The 23,248-nt window shown below is 42.2% G+C and overlaps 1 protein-coding gene across 2 annotated transcripts; it reads left to right on the forward strand.

Annotated features, from left to right (window-relative positions):
* Positions 1–11,761: 11,761 nt before the first annotated feature.
* Positions 11,762–22,133, forward strand: LOC306943684 (solute carrier family 12 member 9-like). 2 transcript variants are annotated; one of them, XM_079530185.1, is made up of 14 exons: positions 11,762–12,141; positions 13,326–13,460; positions 13,933–14,070; positions 14,160–14,281; positions 14,444–14,645; positions 14,903–15,010; positions 15,459–15,570; positions 16,213–16,370; positions 17,661–17,746; positions 17,938–18,062; positions 19,290–19,482; positions 19,780–19,954; positions 20,540–20,686; positions 21,121–22,133. In XM_079530185.1, the coding sequence occupies exons 1-14, from the start codon at positions 11,943–11,945 to the stop codon at positions 22,044–22,046; spliced, it is 2,826 nt and encodes a 941-aa protein (XP_079386311.1). In that variant the 5' UTR covers positions 11,762–11,942; the 3' UTR covers positions 22,047–22,133. The 2 variants fall into 2 exon arrangements, with proteins under 2 accessions (XP_079386311.1, XP_079386312.1); XM_079530186.1 differs by having other exon boundaries at positions 14,160–14,266.
* The last annotated feature ends 1,115 nt before the right edge of the window (positions 22,134–23,248 follow it).

The following is a 23,248-nucleotide window of genomic DNA, read 5'->3' on the forward strand; positions in this document are numbered from 1 at the left end:
GCAACGAGCGACACACGCACGCAACAAGCGCGCGCGCACACACACACACACACACACACACACACACACACACACACACACACACACACACACACACACACACACACACACACACACACTAGTTAATCTGAGATGTAATGCGCCTTGAAGTGTCATTGCGCAGCTGGTATTGGCCTCAAATTGGGGGATCAATCAATGTCTGAGCTACATCTTTTATGTGTGGAGTGAGGTTAGCAGTACTAGCACGTGTCTTAAATGAGAATAGATGGCGCATTCCCGAATGTTTTCCCTTGTCCATGGTCTGACAGCTATTAGTTTTTCACCTCACATTTTCCCTGGCTGGAATTGAATTGGAGCATTGTGCATCTTGCAGCTGTGGCCCCTGGACATTACACCAATGGATGATTGTACAATACAATGATTGTACAATGGATGATTGTATCTGGGTGACGAATAGATTGTTCACTTCTCATACTAAAAAAATAAATATATCAAGGTTGATCGAGGATAGGCTATAAAAAATATCCCTGGGCTGGCTGGGCATGGTGGTAATTTACCTTTCCTTGGTGCAAAAACGCATTACATAAGTCCCAAGGAACTTTACAAAATATAATTGTAACAATGGCCAATATAACATCTAGCCTAAAGTCCCATAAACAAACAAACAAAGAAAACCATTTCTCAGCTGCAATGAACAATGAATGGCTTGACAAGTCCTACAATGTGTCGAACCCATGATGCCTCATTTTTCTTTCCACTATAGTTGAGAAACCGTGAAGTGAATGACCTGGTGACCTATGATGACCGTCCATGTAGTCATTTACTGACAAGTTGGAGGTCAAGAAATTCAACAGAAAAAGGGAATTAGAATGTCAAGAGGGGGAAGTGCATCGGATTGTCTGGTTGAGTCATCATTATTATGAAATTAGTAGTAGTCAATGGACCATTGGTTGAGAAACAGTGGGATGTATACACATCGGATGTATAGCAACTAAGGGCCCTATTAAGCAAGTGGAATCTAATTACATATAATTTTACAGTTTTTAAGACGTGGGGGCGTGTGCAATGTCATATTACAATTATGGGCCAGGTAAGAAGCGCTTTCGACACCCCGTGGTGTGAGCAAAACGGCCTTGAATTAGTCATGGGAGTGTTTCAGGGAGTTTTGAGGCTTACCCAATGAACATGTCCGTACTATTCTCTTTACGACACCAGCTGATGTCCTCATGGAATGCGCCCTTTTCGGCAAGTGGTATTACATTTCTGCAGACTGGCACCATAGACATGACATGACTTTGTCACATTTGGGTTAATTATTCCTATTGCACTGCATGCTGTCACCTTTATGCCTCAAAAGAACAGATCCACAAGCTGTCACAGCCATGATGTGCATAGCTTGTAGGCCTATGTCTCTATTTTGTTAAGTAACTTGCAGTGTTCATTGGAAAGTCATTACAGCGGCGCAGCCATATGCTAAGGGAGGGGGATATACGCACATCATCACTTCATTTGTTTCTGTTCTAAGCATGAAAAACAGCTGTAAAAATCTTTATTCTAGTTAATTTGATTCATAAATGAATAACTAAGCCTTTGAAATGGCACCTACCTATACCTTTCAGATCGGAATGGAACTGCGAGTAGATACGCAGCATTGGCTGGCAAATTGGCAATCCATGCGTAATGTTCCCAGAATCGTCTAACCCCCGAACATACAAGTTCGTTTGATATTGTTTAATTCGATAAAAATAGAACCATATACCATACAGCGAATGAAAGCAAGATTCCTAAGGAATGTGGGGATTTTTACATTTTAAAAAACGGCTGAGAAATGAGAGAACCATGAGTGTTTATAATATCAAATATTATAAGAATAATATGAAAGACAAACGGGCTGTGAAGAGCTCAGCTCACCATCCCGACAAGGAGGAAATATAGCCTATAGTGCATGCACGTATATGCACTGACTGTTGCACACACGCTCTTTATTTGTTTCTATTGAAAAACACCAGTAAAATAACGTTTATTTTATTTTATTTCATTCGAGTCACGACGAAGGAATGAGTTGAAATGCCATACGTGCGCCATGCGTATTGCTGCGGCCCCAATGTTATGGTCTTCGCTCGTAGCATTTTATTGAAGAAGAATTGAGTCGGGTGTGATACAGCGTATGAAAGCAAACTTCCCAGTGATTATGGAGATGTTTTAATTTTTAAAGGTTTAGAAATGAGCGATATATGACCCTTTATAATCTCAACGAGAAAGCCAGACAGCTCGCTGTTGCCATGGCTCATAGAAACAAGTAAATAGGTCTATAAACATACTCCCAAAAGAATCGCATATAACAGGGGTCTACAACCTATTTTAAATGAAGTGCCATGTTTTTATTTTCTAGATAGTGAGTCTGCCATATCAAGATTCCTTTTAATGACACCACATAAAAATTTCCAGCATATTTTGATTGTCCACAAATATAAAGTTCTTCCTTCTTTTTACATATTTTCTTGCACATTGTTATAATGATCATTATAAATATATATCCCCCTGCAGTCAGAGTTCATTGTTTTAATGAATGAATGTGATGCATTGTGAGCTGGTAGATCTGCTATTTTCAAAAGTAATCTTTGAAAAAAGTGACAATAAGAATATTTTTGAAAAATGTTATTGAAACATTTAAAAACACAAATCTGTCATGGGGGTCACTGGCTTAGTTGGGCAAATGCATTCATCTGGGGGTCCTTGACATGGGAATGTCGCTGTGTGAGGATCACTGGTTTAAACAACATTAGGAGAAAAGCCCAAATAAGCACTTTAGAAACAAGAAAAGCAACCACAACTACCAATATTTACAAGCAACTTTGCAGAAAAAGAAGCCGCTTATAATAAACAGCAAACAGACATGGCAACACTCCAGCAGCACTCCAGAGCCGCTCAAGTGTAAAATCAAACAGTGCTTTTTGCTTTTAAGACGTGGTCAGACCCAGGCGGAATCGGTATGCGCTGAGTGTTTTTAGGTCAAGGGGCGTAATAGCAAATAGCGCAAAGCGAAAATAATTAACATATGGACACTCCCCCAATGCTAAATTATGCAGGAACGTGGTATTCCATATGAGTGAGCGCTCACCACGGCTTCCATAATACGAAAAGGCGCAGAGCGAGGGCGAAATCTGTATTACCGCATGGGTTTTTCGTCTTGCTTAATAGGGCCCTTAAGTGTTATAAATTAAAGCACTATAATCTTAGCCCATATCCCCACCCACCACAACAGTGGTCCCCAGGTTGATTCAAAGTCAAGGTGGTGGTCCCTCATCACAATCAGTTGAAAACCCCTGTAGTGAGTGGACGCACTGGACGTGCTTATTTCAATGTATCCTATTTGATCAGCTGTGTAAATTGGGTCTTTCACAATTTGATTGAAACCTTTATTTATTCTCGAAAGAGCAATTGAGGTTCTCCCTCATTTTCAATGCTGCCGAGATTACATACATTTTATGAAACAGTTTAGGACATAAAACACAAATCAAAACTTCATGTAAGGAGAGACATCATTATACAGACATTGAGACAAAACACAAGTTAAAAACAATTACATATTGAGGTAGGGAGGTTCAAAAGCAGGTTATTAAATTGACCATAGGATATTGGAGTGTTAATTTTCAATGTTTGTTGTAAAGTGTTCCATGTGGTGGGGGCATTGAAGCAAAAAGCTGATTTACCTAATTCAGATTGGACGGATGGGTCTATGTTTTTGGTTTTTGAAAATAACATAAATTTGGTTTTACTGGCGTTCAGGACGAGTTTGAGTGCATCTTGCATGGTGTTAAAGGCTTGTTGGAGTTTTTCTATTGCTAATTGGGTAGAGTCAGCTGTACAGTAAAGTATGGTGTCATCAGCATATAAGTGGGATTGGCGGTCTTTTAGTGTGGATACTATGTCATTTATGTATATGGTAAAAAGAACTGGACCTAGTACAGAACCTTGAGGTACACCATTGGTAACCTGCAGGAAATCCGATTGTGTATCCCTTCCCCTGAAACACTGGCGCCTCTCGTTTAGGTAGTCATGGAACCAACGATGGGCCCTATCGTCCAGACCGATGTTACGTAGTTTCTCCAGCAGTAGGCCTTGATTTACAGTATCGAATGCTTTTGAGAGGTCTATAAATAAGGCAGCACAGTGTTGTCGATTATCTATTGCAGATACTATATCATTTTTGACTAAGGTGACTGCAGAAATAGTGCTGTGATTTGGTCTAAAACCGGATTGCTGTGGGCTTAAAACAGAAAATTTAGAGAGAAATGGCTTGAGTTGATTATTAACTAGTGTTTCCATTATTTTAGCTAGACGGGGCAGTTTTGAGATTCGTCTATAATTGTTTAGGTCCTCTCTATCCCCACCTTTAAAAAGAGGGGTTACGTGGGCCGTTTTCCATAAACTGGGAAAAACACCTTCACTGATTGAGAGGTTAAAGATATGGGCAAGAGGTTCTGCAATGATTGGGGCAGTTAATTTAATGAAAAATGGATCCAAGTTATCCTCCCCTGGTGAGCTCTTTGCGTTCATATTTAATAATTCGTCTAATACAGAGCGAGGGGTGAAGGGCTTAAAAGAAAAAGATTGACGATGGTCCAATTGGTAAGTGATATCTAGAACGTTTACAAGGGGTCCTGTATGCGTTTTTTCAAATAAATTCCCTGCATCTTCGAGGTGTTTGTTAAAGGCATGGCAGATATCCGCTTGATCTCCAAGCACCAGGTTATCATATTTAATGTGAGTAGGCAGACTGTTTGCGGATTTATGTTTTTTTAAATCAATAGCTTTCCAAAAATTAGCTGGGTTAGAGTAAGAGCTAGTGATAAGGTCTAGAAAGTATTTTGACTTGGCTTTTTTTTTTACTTCTGAGGTACATGCCTTTCTGATTTGCCTAAAGGCCAACCAGTGTGCGGGATCTCTTGAGCGTCTGGCACGAGACCAGGCAGAATACCTTTGTTTAAATAAGGTTGATAGTTCCTGGGAGAACCAGGGTGTTGATCTATCTTTGACTCTAAATTTCTTCAATGGGGCATGCCTATCTACAATTGAGATAAAGGTATTTATAAAAAAATCTAGGGCCGGTTGAAGTTCAGAGAATTCTGTTGTGAGGTGAATACTACTTTGGTGAAGATCGACTAAAAATATTTGTTCATTAAAGTGTCTAAAATTTATTTTCGTAACCATGCAGGAATTTGTTTTTGTTAGCCGTGTACTCCTGATGCAGGCAATTGGGCAATGGTCACTTTGCCCAAGTTCAAATACGCCACTGGCCATAATTTTGTCTGGTTTATTTGAGAATAAGAGATCAATTAGGGTATCCCTGGCATTGTCCTTTAAATTTGGTCTGGTAGGCTCTGTTATCAACTGCGTTAAATTAAGGTTGCTACATATTTCTTTAAGCCTGTCGGAAGAAGCATTAAACCAGTTGAGGTTAATGTCCCCGGTGGCTATCAATTCTTTGTCCAGATATTTGGACATTAGGTCAGCTAGGGCATGAATAGAGTCAGACACAGCAGAAGGTGGTCTGTAGATACCTACGATTACTACAGGAGATGGTCCTATTTGGATCTTCAGAGCGAGGAATTCATAATAATTTGGCCGAGTAATGGAGTCCAAGATTGACACGGAAAAAACTGATTTGACATAGATGACCACCCCCCCTCCTCGTTTGACCTTCAACTCTAAACACATTGTAACCTGATACAGGATCAGTCTGGTGAACTAGAATTTTAACACTTCTAATATTTAAATTAATTATACCTAGGCCATTTCTATTTTTAAAAGCGTCTGGGGATAATGGGATGGATGAGGTAGGTATAGGGACAGTCATGGTAGGCTGGGTTGAAATGGAGATTAGATTAGAGGCTATGACGGAGCGAGTTGGGTGTTGAAAATAATGCCTGGTTGAGATTATAGCAGGAATATGGTAAGAGGTATTTTGCATGTTTTCTGAAAATGCTGGACTGGTGTGAACTGTGAGCTGCCTTACTCTCTTCTTGTTAGTGGTAATAGTGGCGTTTTTATCAGAAATAATGGTTTCATGGAATATGGGATATGGGGGATGGACACCTTCCACCAGGGGGGGGGCAGTCTGGCTAGGTGGAGCATACGGACTTTCAGTGAACGGGGGAATGGTAGAAGAAGAGCAGCAAGAAAGAAGTGACGTCAACCGTCATCTGCTGTCTGGAAGCGAAAGTAGGGGAGGGGGCGGTACTTTCACTAAACCATACTGAACAGCGTGCCGGATGTTTTGGGCTAATGTGCGACTGCCCAGCTGGCTTGGATGGAGACCATCGCGGGAGAAAAGGGGGGAGAGGTTCCAAAACAAATTGAAATTATCGATATATTTTATGTTTTGGGCAGCGCAGAGGGAGGGAAGCCATGTGTGGAGGTAGAGGATTTTGCTGAATCGGCCTGTGCCGCGACCCAACGTGGGAAGTGGGCCGGACAGATAGATCGACTTTCCACTGCTGCTGGCCATCACAATCAATCGTTGGAAGTCCACTTTCAGAAGCTCTGAGCGGTTTTGACACTCTCTGCACGGGAGGAGGATGAGTAGATGCACCAGCCATCTCAACCCGCCTAGACTGGGCTATAGTGGACTGTCCAGATCTAGGTTTAGGTACCGGAAGCTCTGGAGCTGGAATGCTGCTCTTATGAACCAGTGGTGGAAACTCATTCATGTCCAGTATGGCGAATGGATTACTGGTAGGCAGTGGAAGGGTAGATGTTTGATGTGGGGGGACGTGGTGTGGATGGATATTTCGTGAACGGGATTTACTACTATTTTTTCCTCGGCTGGCCATTTGCCAGTTTACAGGAGTGGAACTGGCAGAGGGACGCGGTTTTGGCCGGGCACCCAGTAGACTCCATTTGACTTTGGCATCTAGGCACGGGACGGTGGAGTCCAGCTCAGCGGGGGGCTGAGCAGCTCGTTGACTAGGAGCGTCCATGTCGGCGGCGACAGTGGCGTCCATCTCAGCCACCGGGTGGATGACATTTCTTGGACCCACGGAGACCTCTAGTTCCGTTGAGTCAGGTTCGGGGATTGATGCGTCATCGTTAAGGCAGATGGAGAGTATCACATCGATGGTCAGCTCGTCATTGTGGATCTGGTGGAGTATGGAAATTCTTCCTTCCAGTACGCTGATCGCCTGGGTCAGCCGGAGACATCCGTCGCAGTCGGGTGATGATAAGGTAGGTGTACCCATGGTGGGGGTGATGATAAGGTAGGTGTACCCATGGTGGTGGTGATGATCGCTGTGGGTGAGAAACAACTATGGCCAGTGAAAGTGATTTGATGGAGTGGTGCAGGCTATATATAACGGTTGTGAGTAGGTAGTGGTATAGGCTTCAGGCTGTAAACATACCGGCGAGGGCTACATAAAGTAGCCCGCCGCGTTTAGTAGACTTGAGAGCCCACAGAGGGGGGGGGGGTCATCAGAAATCCTGGATCAGGACGACACTTACCGACAGGGGCCCAAGTAACTGGGCCCGCTGCGTTGAATCGGCGTTGGGTTTAGCGTCGATCTCCTGGGTCCATTCAATCGCTGTGTAGTTAGCCTCCCGAGTCCCGGCTAGCGAGCTGTCAAGCTGTCACCCTATCGAGCTGTCAAACTAGCTAGCAGAGCTAGCGCCGGCTACTGATCAGCCAGTCCAGCTCCTCCACCGCCTGCGCGATCTCAGGCATCACCCCCATTTCTCCAAACGCAGCCATGTTGCTTTAGCCTTGCAGAACAACCGGATGTGACGTATCAACGGTCCGGTAGTTAACGGTAGTTAATAACAAATCATTAACTACTGCACTTCTCAGCAAGATTCATGTGTGCGCTCACTGTGCTGTAAAGCCACATTTTCAAGAGTGACACAGAATAAACTTGTTTTTTATCAATGGAATGCAGTCAATGTCAATCAACAGGAAAGTTGTAGCGCATCCTGCGTCCAGGACAGATAACAGCTCTCACTTCCCGCTATAGACGTGGGGAATTAAATAGCCTCATGCCAAAGCAATACTAAGCTCTGCTTTATGAGAAGAACATGACATGAGAATCTGTTACATTTCTTAATGGGACAAATGTATTCCTATCAGCGTCAGCCGAGCAGGGGATGGCTTTAAGCAGTGAGTATTTATAGACCTAAACATTTCAAAGTTTGACCAATGACGATTTAAAAAACTTGAGTTATGAAGCCACCGCTAGTGATGGTGTGTGTGTGTGGGTGTGTGTGTGTGTGTGTGTGTGTGTACTTGTATATTACTATACTTGTGAGGGCCAAGAATTGGTTGTTTCATGGTTTAAAGTCCAGTGTGTTAGGTTTAGGGCTTACGATTGGAGTTGTGCCTGATAGCTGTGAGACATTATTAACACTGACAATAGCATATTTGCAAGCTCACAACGTGTGTGTGTGTGTGTTCGTGCGTGTGTGTTCGTGCGTGTGTGTGTGTGTGTTCGTGCGTGCGTGCGTGCGTGCGTGCGTGCGTACGTTTATCTAGGATGTGCTTGGTGGTCTGCTGCTTGGTGGTTCTGCTTGGTGGCCTCTGAACTGTGGGATGCTGAGACAAGACCCATAGACTTTGTGTGTGATAGAGACTCCAGGAGGGATATGAATACTGTGGCAGAAATGGAGGCTATACTGGTGAGAAGGCTTGTTGTAAACATAAACCTAAACCTAAACGTAACCTTCCCTATATGGTCGTTCTCCCTGCAATTCTGTCAGTGTGTCAGGGGTACTTCTGTGTGTTTCTTTCACATATCTCTTTGTCCCTTCCACATGTTTATTTGTGTCCTTCTGCGTGTCTATTCCCCTTCTCTCCGCAGAGAGATTGCAATGGTTTGACAACTCTCTCCTCCCCAGTTAAGCTACCCTGCATCAAGGTTCATAAAGCATCTTGGGAAAGTAAAACGGTAGGTTATCCTGGTTTATTTGACAATCTTTTGAACATTTTCAGTTGACATGCCCAGGTTGACACCAGGTTAAAAACCTGTGCGTGTGCACGCGTGTGTGTATGTGACCGTAGCAACAGGAGAAGAGAGGGGACATCATTGCGGCACTTGGTGTTCTCGTTGAGGCTGTGAGGACTGCTAGAGCGCTGGGCCAGTCACAGTGTGTTCCCACCGTGCTGCAGCGGCTGGAGCGAAGCATAAACAACTACCTACATATCCTCACACACCTGGAGTTGAAGGCAATCTTTTTATTTATTTTATACAGCAAAATCCTGGTTGTTGATTTCATTTGACTCTGAAAAGGTAAAGCTACATTTACAAATGTATTTCTGTAAGTGACACCGTCATACTAGTATGAATTAGCAGGCTCCCATTTATTACACTCACAGAGTTAAACCGATACTCAGGATTTTACTGCAGTACAACTGCAGATGCAGGCAGAGCTTTCTCTCTTACTCTCTCCCTCTCTTCCTCTCTCTCCCTCCCACTTTCTCTCTCGTTGTCCATCTCTCCCACGCGCTCTCCATCTCTCTAGCCCCCTCCCCCCATTGACAACAGGTCACATAATATATATGTGAAGACATGTTTGTGTGTGTGTTTCACTTTCAGTGAAGTATCCTGCATGGCTTCCAGTAAATTCCCTGCCTTCTCTCAGTGACCTGTAGTCACCAACACCCTTCCTTCCTCAGGATATAAATAACAGATAACAGAGCATACCGGTACTTCCATTAACCCTTATGTATTGAAGACTTGTAAGATTCATTGCTTTATTTGGAATTCAGACCTCCCTTTCCTGCTTCTCTGTTTTTGGTGTGCCCTGTCACTGTCCTGTAACTGTATAGCCTTACGTTGCTTGCCACTATATTACCATTAATTGTAGGGTTGGTAGCCATTATCGTCTACATTCCACATGTTCTACCACCATTTACACATCTCATCCCTTCCACATTTGTCAGGACCAGCAGGGGTCATTGGAGAGTCCAGCCTTGTCCTGTGTGACTCAGAGCACCCAGAGTCCTGGAGCCATCCTATGGACCCTTGACCGACTGATCACTGGCAAGTTGGAGTGGCTCATGGATGCTCTGGCAGATAGGTGTACTATCCAATGAAGATGGGACAAACAGACTGGCCAAAACCAATAGAACTTCACAAAGAGAGAAAGAGAAGATCAAGCCCGTTGAATTGCTGTCGCCAGTCATCTACTTCTACTATGTATTTATACTTCACTGGGACAAAAGAGGACAAGTGACCCCGACTACCCATTCATCATTTTACCTTTCCTCAGTATTCCCTTTTTTCACCAATGGAAGGATTTGAGTTTGACAAACACTCAATGGAGGGTACCAGGCCAGGACTTTATGCAGTAAAAAGTGGAAGAACACTCACCTCTGTTGGTCATTATGAGAATCTACAGCTGCCTTCTGTAAGCAAGGACAGAGCCCTGGAACTCATGTAGGAAAATAATAATGAGGGATGGGTGAATATATATAATAGGCCAGCCAATATCATCACACTTCATAAAGAGGAGAGTGCATCAAAGCTAAGCGATATGTAGGCCACCTATACAGTATCTACTAAATCTTGAATCACTGCCAAACCATCTAAAGGTCAAAGGCAGATCAGATCTAATGGAGTATAATGCGCATAAGCAGCTGCCTCAGTGTTCCCACTCCCCGGTGTCAATACACAGTAAATGGAGAATGTAAAAATGGACCCAAATGGACCGATCCAGTTTTACATTGAGGATTATACTGTGTGCATGAACGTTTTGCTGGCCTTGCCTTGTCTTCTAGATTCAGAGTTTCCCAAACACATGGGTCACGAGTGAAAAATAAATACCGGTGTATATATAAAATCTCCTACAAAAATGTGTTCAGCACTATGTAACTTTCCTCTTCTACCCCAGATTTGAACCAATTGTTTCCTGCTTAAGTGCTGATTTTAATTTACCATTGAGTTAATAGAGCTGGCCTGCTTGCTTGGAGGATAACTTGAATCTTGACCATCAGGTCAAAATTTGTGTCAGATCCTGTGTCTAGGTGAGACCTACGCTGTAGAGTGTATAAACGGAAGTGCTGGATTTTGGCGGAAGTACCGCTCAAGGAAATTATGTTGACGCTTTACAAATCTGTTTACATTCTCTGTGAATGAAACAAGTGTTGTCATTGGTCGAAAAATATCGTATCCGGAGGAAATACATCTGGCGGATGTTTCGACCCGACAATTCCGGCTATACATTCTCTGCCTTAGGTTGTGACCAGGTTTTTCTCCTCGCAGATGAGTAAGGCTGGGACTGTGGCTATAGGTGAGACATGACCTTTGACATAATCTATACGTCTCAATAGAAGAGCAAGGAGACTAAATACAACCACCGCAATTGTATAAGTTATATACTTGTATATAACTTATACAATATATAGTCCACCATATAAAAAAAAAGTATGAAATAATGTGAAATATGAAAGTATAAAATATTAGAAGTGTCCAGAACATCGCTATTGTATTAGCCTAGATTGTGCTTTTGTTTGCTGTCATGAAAGGATATTCTGTGGTGTAAAGGTCTGGCAACGCGGCTCAGTTTAACAAAGAATTATATTTTAATACAAATCCTGTATATCAGGATTGGTTTTTTAAATAATAATAATCATCATATTTGTCAAACATTCCTTATTATGAATGTAGATATTGAGTAGGCTATGTCCATTTGCACTTTCAACCGCCTGGTCATTGTATAGGCCTACTTGGGTAATTTAATTGTGTCAAGCTGGGCCCTTCATTGAACCAATTAGGCTACAGGTAGCCAACGTCATCTTTCCAACTGGTGTTTGGTGCAGGACTGGGCTGAGCTTTGCATGAGGAAGACAGTCAGTGAGTGACTGAATTAGTTTAACTGCCGGTTGAAGAATTCAGACACTCACTGCACCGAAAAGGGACATATTTGTAGTCAGTTATAGATGTCGTAGAATTACCATGGCAGATGAAAAGGCACCACTTCTTAACTATCGACTCACCCTCAGCAGGGAGTCTATAAATGCGTCCAGTGAGATTGTGGGAAAAGACGGTCGTTGTTGCCCACAAGGCAAAACACCAAAGAAGCTTGGAGTAATTTTTGGAGTGGTTATTCCGACCTTCCTGTCTATGTTTAGCGTGGTTGGCTTCCTGCGAATAGGTGAGTAAATATGACTGTTGGCCAGTGTTTGGGACATCATCAGCCTGCAGTTTTGTGGACACGTGTCCAAAGAACAGCTTGTCAGCTTCACTACACAAGTGTGTTGTTGTGTAGAATTAACCTCGCGTCATGATCAGACGTTCCGCTGGTTTCTATTTACTGCTCAATCAGTGCTGCTGCTCACATTCTGTCTAGAGTCCGCCTACTGTATCCGGTGGTTTGCACCATGGGTTTGCACACCCACATTCATGCACAAAGTGTCCGCATCCGCTCTAGACCATGACCGGATCAGCAACTTGCAAAAAACAAACAAAACGATTTCATCCTATCCCTATGATTTGATCCCACGGTCTAGTGTAGAATTAGTCTAAATATAAGTAAAGTAGGCTTGATGTTTTGCAGGAGAGTAGTGAAGCATGTAGCTTGGTAGTTTAATTACATTCATAATTGCATAAGTGATTCAAGAAAAAAGTGTTGCATTTTTTGTATAATTAAATTAACTACTGACAGTACTATAACGATATTGATCCATTAAAATAAAGGAATTATTATGTTTATTTTACCACTCCTTAGTTATTTTTCTTGTGTCCCCAATTTTCCTTTTTTCTGACCGCTTGTTGGACCCCAGGAAGCTGGATTGGTCAGCTCACCTGTGAAAAATATTTGACTATATATTATCTAATATTTTGAACCTGAATTTGTAAAGTAAACTTGAAAATGTTCATGATCATGAGTCGGACTGACAGAATGATCAGAGAAGTTATTTAAATTTTAGAACAGAGATTTCCTGCTTCCCATCTGAACTATAGTTTCTGGAATGCAGGTATCTGTGTACCATGTATACAAAACCAAAACTGTACTTTCTTATACTTTGCCATGAATAATGCTGTCGTTTAAGTTTTCTTTTATGAGGTGGGATTTTTTTAAAATAATATTTTGTTAGTTTTGTAGGCTTAACACTAAATTACAAATGTTCAATGTAGTTTGCACAACTATTTCTAGCTAGAATTATATCCCTATGGTATCTTTGCTATAGTTAATCTTCTTCCAGTGTGAAGTAATTGTTGGTAGCAGCTTTTTATTTTTTTCCCAGTGTGAAGTAATTGTTGGTAGCATCTTGAAAAGCTATGCCTTCAGTATACGTACGTGGCGCCATTTAATCTTGTCTGACTGTCTCTCTTTAGGATTTGTGGTAGGACAAGCGGGACTCTACCAATCCATTGTTATGTTCTTGGTGGCATATTTCATCATCATCATGACTGTGCTGTCTGTTTGTGCTATATCCACCAATGGAGCTTTAGCTGCTGGAGGGGCCTATTGTATCCTTTAACCTAGAAAATGTGCTCAGGAAGAGTGCATCAGGAGGCATGCTCTAATAGGCCTACATCTCAGTCTCCATCTTTCACTCTGACAGCTCAGACTGACTTTAATGTGTGTGGACATTAAAAGACACAAATATTAGCGTGGCGTGTGATTACCATTTTTACACAGTACGCTTTTTCCTTCCACTTAGGCCTACTCTCACATACATTGATGTATTTTCATTTATCATTTTAAATAAGATGCAGAGAGATTACAGGGGAAATTCTGGTGGAAATAATTGTCTCAAGCCTTTTTCCCTTTTATGTTTGGAATATTTTCAAAACTGAAATGTATCACCGCCCACTTAATCTAAGCTCTTGTGTTGCGTAGGCACAGCATTTTAAACTTGAATTATTGGTGTAGTGAGGATACTGCTCTCAATTTCCAACTTCCTTCACAGCTGTGATTTTTCTCACTTTGGATACTCAGACATGATTAGTCGAGCCCTGGGCCCAGAGTTTGGTGGCAGTATTGGGATCATGTTTTTCTTTGCCAATGTGTGTGGCAGTGCCTTCTACATTTTGGGACTGGTTGAAGCTGTCACCTCCGCCTTTGCCATACCAGAAGGTAAGGTGTATGGAGGACAAAGGGCTGTCCATTTATATGTGCTCACATTTTAATCACACTTTGTCTTCTTCCCCCAACTAATACTTCAGACCTTGAGGCAAATCAAGCAGGTCCTTACCAGGTGTTGCCGTCTGGATACTGGTGGCATGTGCTGTATGGCACTGTCCTGCTCTTCCTGTGTCTCATCGTGTGCCTGGTGGGGCTCTGTGAAGTATTTTAAAAGTAGTAAAGGAACATCTGTGGGATCTGTCGTTTTTCTTCCTTTCTTTCCTCCGTTTTTAAATTACACAAGAATGATTTTTGTTCAAAAATGATTATGCCCTAGACTAGCACATCTCAGTTTATACTCAGAGCAAGTGGTTTGTCGTTTCAGGTGGGCGCTCACATCTATGCCAAAGCCACATTTGTCATCTTCATCATTGTCACCACTGTGCTGGCTTCCGTCTTGATCAGCTTCTTCATTGTGAAGCCAAAGGGTGTGATCCTGCCCATTCACTCTGGTGTCAACGCTACAGGACAAATCGGTGCCAATTACACACGCCTTCGGCTCCGTACCCTAGAGAGCAACCTATGGCGTAAGCGTTCTTATTCTTTTACATGCATTGATTTGGTATTTCATACGTGTCAGTGAATGCGCTTGCGCGTCTATTCAACCAACCTGGGGTTTGTACAGACCTTATTTATAGCCCTCACGATTGTATTGGCCTTGACTTGTCTTCTCTGACCTGCTCTGTATTCATGCTATAGCTGGGAAGAAAAGGCTGTGGTGATCGAGAATATTATTTATCCCTGCCGTCTTCCTTTCTATAAATAACCCTGCCACTCTCTCCAGCTGACTACACAGTGGACTACACCACTGGAGCCATGATGAGCTTCACCACAGTGTTTGCTGTCATGTTCAATGGCTGCACCGGCATCATGGCCGGGTCCAACATGTCGGGTGAGATGACTGATACTGTAGGTCATGACAATAAACTGTAAATATGAGCCCTGGGTGAAAAGATGGACAAAGGGATTTGTTCATGGGGGAATTGGAGACTGTCCGTATTTACATACAGATATGAGAGCGAAAGACAGACAGACCTTCCTGGCTCCTTGAGTCCTTTCCTTCCTTTATTGATCCCACAGGAGAAATTCAGCTGTCATGGGATTACAGCAGTTATGAAACAGGACAATTACGGAAAAAATAGATACAGCTACGAGTAACAAATAATGCTAGTAATGGAAAATAAAGAATTGGGACATAGTACTACTAATATATTGGGTCTAATGGAAAAAAGCCATAGGCTTTCTTGGGTTTTCAATCCTCTTGGCAGACCTTGTATTGAACTGTACTTTGCTTTTTTGCAAACTGTTAATAAAGTATTGTGAGGTATATTTGTGTACAGGTGATCTTAAAAACCCCAGCTACTCTATCCCAAGAGGGACACTTGCTGCGGTTGTCATAACCTTCATTACATACAATCTGATGAGTCTACTTGCAGCTTCGTCCTGTGAACGGTGAGATACACAGGCAACATGGGTTGCAACTAACAATTGTTCTCAAACGATTAATCTGTCAATATTTTATTATGTTTTATTAATTTATAGAATTTAATTAGGATCATGAAATTACATCATGTTATGTGCAACCAAACAGACATCCTGAAAATGTTTTATATGTTCACCCTGCAGTGAAAAACATAACATTTCTGTTTACAAGATGCACATTTACTTAACTTAGGTGAAGTTTTAAATGGCACATAAAATGTTTTTTTGTTTTTTTTACTTAATTGTTTTGTACGAGACAATGTATGTTACGTGAACATAGGCAACATCTAAGCATGTATAGCTTGTTGCTTAGCAGAAATGGAAATAAAAAAATAAATGATAAAGATATTTTAAAATATATTTTCGTGAACAGAAATGGCAGCTTCCTTACTCTGATTTCGGGAGGTGTAGTTCCAGACAATATAGCATTCGGAGATTGTGGAATAGTAGGCGACTACTTTCAACCTATCAATAAAGGCAGAAAAAGCCCCAAAAAATATCTTAAAAAACAACAAAAAAACTAAAAAAAGTTCCGTCCATTATTTGTCTGGAGATGTGCTCAACATGGATACAGAGAGTTCTCACTGGAGTTGTGTCCTTCATCCTCTCTAGTTGCCTGCTCCAAAAAGACTACAGTTTCCTGGCGGATATCAACATTTGGAAGCCCCTGGTCACAATAGGCATCTACTCCTCCACCATGTCTGCGGCTATGAGTAACCTCATAGGAGCCTCTCGGGTCCTCTACGCCCTCTCCAAAGATAGTCTGTTTGGTGAGATACCCTCTCTGCCTGGCTTCCTCCACTAATATACATGGTTTTGTTTCCATGCATCGGTGTGGAAAAAGCGGGTTCTTATGAGCCTTGACTAAAGGTTTTGTTTTTGGGCACTGGTAGAATTATTTATAAAACAATTAAATGGAACCCATGGAGAAAGTAGATAACCACTATGTTTTGACAAAAATATAATATATAGACAAATGTCTATTTTTGATGTGTTAGAATCATGGATGGGAAGGGGAAGTGGGCCAAAAGACACTTGACATGCACAGCACCCAGACGTCACGCATCTGGCTACAGGAATGATCTTTATATAACTGAGGAGAAATATGTATTTTGCAGCTGATGCCATCTTGTCACCAGCTGTTTTTGAGTGATTAAAATAAAATATAGTCTGTCACAAGGATGAAAGTATAATTGTGAAGCTGAGTAAATACTTTAATTGTGGCACGCCATCTGCTGCAAATAAGAGGCCTGCGTCTCAATGTGAGAAGTCTCATTTTCATAGAACAGACAGCACCTTTGACCTTATAACATTTGACCTTGTATAATTGCACTGGACAGAATTTACTGAAACCCGGTGATTTGGGGGTTCTATCCAACACAGGCTGTTAGAAATTGAAAGATTCCAGGCATCATCTAGATCAGGGAATCAGGGAAATGTATCAAGAGGGTTTTTCCAAACGCATATCAACAAGCTAGTTCTTGTGCAGTTCTTTGTAGACTGAGGATAGCTAGATGTCTGCAGAAATTTCAAGGCCTGGTGGGACATTTAATGCATACAACTTGTAATCAATCCAATCCACTTTATTTATATAGCACATTTCACAACTCAAGGTTTACAAAGTGCTGTACAGAAACTTAAAAGTTAAACTATTATACTATAAAGCTAAAACAAAAGACACCAACAAACCACACGGTAGAAAAGGACACATAACAACAAAGCCACAGAAAAACACAGAACTCTCAAACTGAGTTTCACATGGGAAGGGAACTCATTCCACAGTTTTGGGGCTATGACAGAAACAAAATCAATAGTGAAAATGTCATGTTGTCGACACTTTACCATCTCAGGCATTTGCTAAATCATAGCAGGAAAATGAATCGGCACAAACCAATAACAAACCAAAGTTGAATGATTTAAGTAGTACTTTTTGGCTTTGGGATCAATAGGCTGACTGTTATCAGCTTTTAGTCCATTTGACTCAAAACAAAAGAAACCATATCATCATACCCAACTTTACTGAGGCTAAGACTTTACTTTACTTTACTGTTTGTCTACAGGTGGGGTCCTCCTTGCTTTTGCAAGGAAAACATCTCTTAGTGGGAACCCCTGGGCCTCAGTTCTCATCTCCTGGGCCCTAGCACAGGTACAGTAGTATAGTATTAATGTGTCAACAGTTACACTTGGCAGTTTTCAGTTACTTGTGTATCATGAAGTCCCTATCTTTTAACATGGCTCATGCAACAACTCATGCATATTATTATTACTCGTTTTAATTACTTATTCAGTTGAGTTCTAATGCTCATTGGATTTGTGGTTCATTTTCCCTACCATTAGGTGGTGCTGTTCTCTGGGAAACTGAACACTATCGCTGGCATTGTAACAATCTCCTTCTTGCTGGTCTATGCTGCTGTGAACCTGGCCTGTTTGGCCCTGGAATGGGCGTCGGCACCCAACTTCAGGTGCAATAGAGTTAAAGAAACGCCATAACTGTGGATACAAATTAATGGTACATTCCTTAGGTGTTCATTGTAAACAGGAACTATTGTTGTTAAGCATGCTAGTTACTGCGAGAGTGAGGTCTAGCCTATACAACACAAACTCGGGATTCCTGGATCGCTACCCTCCACAATTTCCTATCTAACATCAGGTTTTGAGCTCCGTTCAGTTCAGTTTTCGGAATGGTGGACATACAGTTCATACACATCATTTCCATTTTTTTCCTACTTTTGAGTGTCCGTTGCTTATGTCCTGTCCAATATCCGAAAAAGGGCTAGGGAGAAGCCCTAGCCTAGAAGCTTGTCGGGCCCTACCCCTGGAGCCCATTTGCATATTTAGGTGCAAGTGTTGTAGACTGACGGAAATCTGTCTAACTACACAGTACATACATTTATGTTGTCCTTAGATATATTCATTCACCTACACATATTCATATATAAACATACATATGAATATGTGTAGGTGAATGTATCCGTAGTGTTGTTTAATAGCTAAGCTGTTGCGCTGCAGTATGTCTACGTAGGTGGTACGCTGCTTTCCCCTCCTGGCTTTGCCCTGGGTTGGCTCCCATAGAGTTAATTTACTTGCCTCAAGTTCTGGGTGCCTGACCAGTTCCCTGCCAGCAGGGAAGCATGAGAAGAAGACAACACTCTATTTGTGTTGAGACTACAGGCAACAAAGATTCTAAACGGTGGCCACAATGTATCAAGTAGTAACAGCAAGAATACTTGTTTCCTTAATTTACTTTAGGTCAAGCCACGAACATTCAAGAGAGAAGTGGGAAATGGTGAAACACCTTTATCGAAAATGCATCATTTGAGTGTTCATAAGAAACGTAACTTTGATTTGTAACCATTCACACAGCACTGTATATGTACATGTAGCTTCATGTTGCCAATCATTGTTGTAACAGGGGCCCCATCTCTCCAGCTCTTTAGTAAACAGGAAAAAAAATCAGGTGGATTGCCAATGTTATCCAATCAAGAGAGAACCCATTTGTCTTTTTTTTTATTCCACTTGTTTGTCCTGTATAAGTTATCTTTTCCTGATAGGATGAAATTTGTATCCCAATCTGAAAATGTATTTTTGAGCTGGAGCAGTTATTGAACAAACCCTCTCTATAGTAATGATTACTATGGGAATATAAAGACACTTATTTTAATAAACTGTTCTTTCCCTCTGACGTTTAGACCTTCATTCCGTTTATTCACATGGCATACGTGTGTCCTCGGCATCTTGGGCTGCTTGGTGATGATGTTCATGATCAGTGCAATCTATGCCTTTGCCAGCATAGCATTCATGCTGCTGCTCTTGCTGCTCATACATTACCTCTGTCCCACCAACAACTGGGGCTACATCAGCCAGGCCCTTATCTTCCACCAGGTACAGTACAGACTCCATGCAGCATGTACATTCTAGTGTAGCAACCGGTAGTACTAGAATATTGTCGCTGTTGGCTGAAAACAGTGTCGGCTTGCATATCTGCTATTGCTTGCACGACACTCTTGAGTCTTGTAGGACAATGTACTGTAGGCCATCAATTTAAATATAGAACTATAAGGTTGCTGCTCGACAGCAACGATATATAGTATATTTACAGGATATACAGGATTATACGTTGAATAACTACTGTATTATCCTTCAATTCTCATGCTCTCTGTTCTGTCTCTGTTCCCTCAGGTGCGCAAGTACTTATTGATGCTAGATGTGCGAAAGGACCATGTCAAGTTCTGGAGACCTCAGTTGCTGCTGATGGTAGCTAATCCACGCAGTGCTACAGGTCTTATCACCTTTATCAATGACCTGAAGAAAAGTGGCCTCTTTGTCCTGGGCCATGTACAGCTGGGGTTACTGGGTGAGTATAGGGTTGCAACTATCGATATTTTCTTCTCTTCTTACATTTTTGATTAATAGAATAATTACGAATTGTGTTTGTTTTATTTTCCATATCAACAAATAAAAGTGTAAAAATCATGTTTCTTTTTTTTAATCATCTAAATCGATTAGTCGATAAAAGCGATAACTGTTGTAACCTATATTGCAGGACCCCTTATGGGTAGGAGAATCTTGTTCATTGTGTAGAGTCTGTAGACCCTTTTCATACTGGCTATTTGACAGTACAGTTAACTTAAGGACTTCAGAGTTCCGATGAGAAGGTATGTGGCGGCCATGTGTGGCCGCCTCAACCATCAGTGTGTGAATGGGTGAATGTGTAGCACATTAAAGTGTTTTGGGGTTATAGTAGCTGACTAGTAGTGCACTATATAAATGCAGACCATTTGCCATTTTCCATGATGGCATACCTTCATCTCCATTGACCTGTCAAAATGGTGAAAAGGATCTGTTTTGTCATAGGGAACAAAAAACATCTGAATGTTGACTACATGAGACTTGGTGACACGTGTCTGTGTCTGTGTGTGCGCGTGTGGTCGTCCTCTAGATGGGTTGCCTACTGACCCTCTGCAGAACTGTTATGACTCGTGGTTGTCATTGGTGGATCATCTGAACATCAAGGCCTTTGTCAACCTAACCCTGGCTGACTCTGTCAGACACGGAATCCAGAACCTGCTCTTCATCACTGGCTTCGGTGAGCAAGTTTAATCACCAGCAATGTGTGTACTGCTTTTTACAAACATTTCACTTCACGTGTTTGTGTACAGCGTGTCACCCTCACAAACATGGTTGTTTTTACAACATATTGAAATGGTATGGATGGCAGTACAGTAGCTGAGTGGGTAGAGAGGCCACCTGGGGAATCGGAAGGTCACCTGTGTACCCCCCTGCCCTCCCAGACTACATTAATATGTGTCGAAGAGTCTCTGAGCAAGATACTTAATTAACCCCTAACTGAATTTCCCCCCAGATCAATAATATATATAACTATCTTGACAATTGTTTATTATAACCATGTGTTATTGCACTTATATATTATATAATATATATATAATATTTCATTGCCTGTAGTGTTGCCACAGCTTTATTGTAAGTGCATGTGACAAATAAAAACCTTGCAACCTTTAGGTGGGATGAGGCCAAACACTCTTGTCTTAGGTTTCTATGATGACTGTACCCCAGAAGACCTTCTGGAAGGCAAAACAAACGCCCATGGAGAACAACGGCTGTCCTTCCCAAATCTGAGACGTGTGAAGGAAACCAAACACCTCCAGGCAGAGGAATATGTGTCTGTGATCGCCGATGCCATCAAAATGGGGAAGAACGTGACTCTTGGCCGCTACTTTGACCACTTAAACCGGGAAGAAGTTGTGGGGTCAGGCCACAAGTGCTGGGCCCGCAGTCGCAGGACAGGGCCATTTGTTGATGTGTGGCCTCTGAACCTCCTTCGACCAGACAACTGTGGCTATGTCGACACCTGCTCACTCTTCCTGCTGCAGCTGGCCTCCGTGCTACACGAGTCCCGTGCCTGGAAGCAGACTCGACTCCGCCTCTTCCTTTGTGTGGAAGCTGGCTGGAGCCTGCAGGCGGAGGAGGAGGAGAAGCTGAGGGGAATGCTGAAGGAACTTAGGATCTCAGCCCAGGTTGAGACTGTGGCCTGGGACCAGGTGGTGGCTCTTCACTGGCAGAGGAAACGAGAGAATGAGACAGGGAGCAGGAAACCTGATGAACAAGTTGAGAAAGAAGTAGAGTTGATAGAAGAGGAGGAAGGCATGCACAAAGAGCAGGAGGAGGAGGAGGCAGTAGAGGATGGTGTACAGAGGTTCCCCAACAACGCTGCTCAGCTCACGGATGAATACATCTCTGCAGTCAACCGTTTAATTCGTCAGCATGGAGCCCCACCACCTGTAGTGCGTTTCTTGTACTTGCCTCGCCCACCAGCTGACACAAACCGCTACCAGGCATACCTGCAACAGCTGGATCTGTTGTGTCGAGACCTGGGACCCACACTGCTCATCCACGGAATCACTCCTGTGGTCACCACACAACTCTAGTCTCCTGGGGACTATGTATGACATCAATCGGCGTTTGAAATGTGTGTATTGTCAGTAAGGAAAATAAACTACCATCCTTTTATAGCACAGATTTTGTAATTTATGATTTCAAGAGAACAGTGTAGATACAGATGGCCACCAAAGAGCTTTTGAATGATACTCTCACGCCAGCTTTAGATTTTCACAGCAACTGAGATTGATGTATTAATACTGACGAATATCTTACGTCTTAACCTGTTGCTTGTAGGGGACAGTATATGCTCATAATAAAGTCATCACAAGTTACACCACATAATAATTACACAGCATAAACATACTACGGAAAATATAAATAAAACCAGTGTCTATAGTCTAGACTAGATCGGGACTCAAACCCATACCAGCCTAGGTGCCTGGACCACTAGGTCCAGGCACAAGTCACTAGGCTGTAGGCTGGCCATTTCATTCATAATAGATGCAACTATGCAAGGGGACAAAATATAGACCCATGGGCCCTTTTTAAAACCGCCCCCTCGCCACTCGCCCTACACACTTGCACACGGTATGCGCGTTCACGCGAGGCTGCGCCATATTAAGTGTCGTCCGAAACCAAGCAGCCTTGAGTGGAAGTGGCTTATGAAGCCCTCAAGGGCGAGTCTATGCCGATCTAAACTCGATTGCCTTGTGCAGCCCTGCTCTGTGTCCGCATGGAAACCGCGACCTACAAATGTGAGTATACCACCACAAATAAATGATAGATAAACTGCTCCTAAACAATCTTCATCTGATGCAGAATAGACAATGCTCCAACCAAGGGCTCTTTATGTATCGCACCGTGAACAACTATATGAAACCACACACAAACAATGATTTATAAACACCATGGATATATATGAAATGTCCTTTTTGACAGTCACGCAATTCCTTTTAAATGTCCATATTAATGAAATTCACATGTCACACAAACATACACGATGCAATGCAATATAACTACAAACAAAATAACAGGTAAAACAATGGCATGATGGTAACCATGGCAACGAATGGTGTCTGTTTCCTGTTTCTGCACAAGGAGGGCGAGTGCATTTCCAAATAGTTTTTTTTATACCAGCACCCTAATCAAGGGAACTTGATTCAGTTGGAGGGGCACTTCCTGACGAGGAAACCTCCCGAGAGCACTTCAAGTCAAGGGACTGGTTTCAAAAAGGGGATGGGGTATCCTG

The sequence above is a fragment of the Electrona antarctica genome, assembly GCF_951216825.1.
Source record: "Electrona antarctica genome assembly, chromosome: 19".
In the NCBI taxonomy this organism is placed as follows: Eukaryota; Metazoa; Chordata; class Actinopteri; order Myctophiformes; family Myctophidae; genus Electrona; species Electrona antarctica.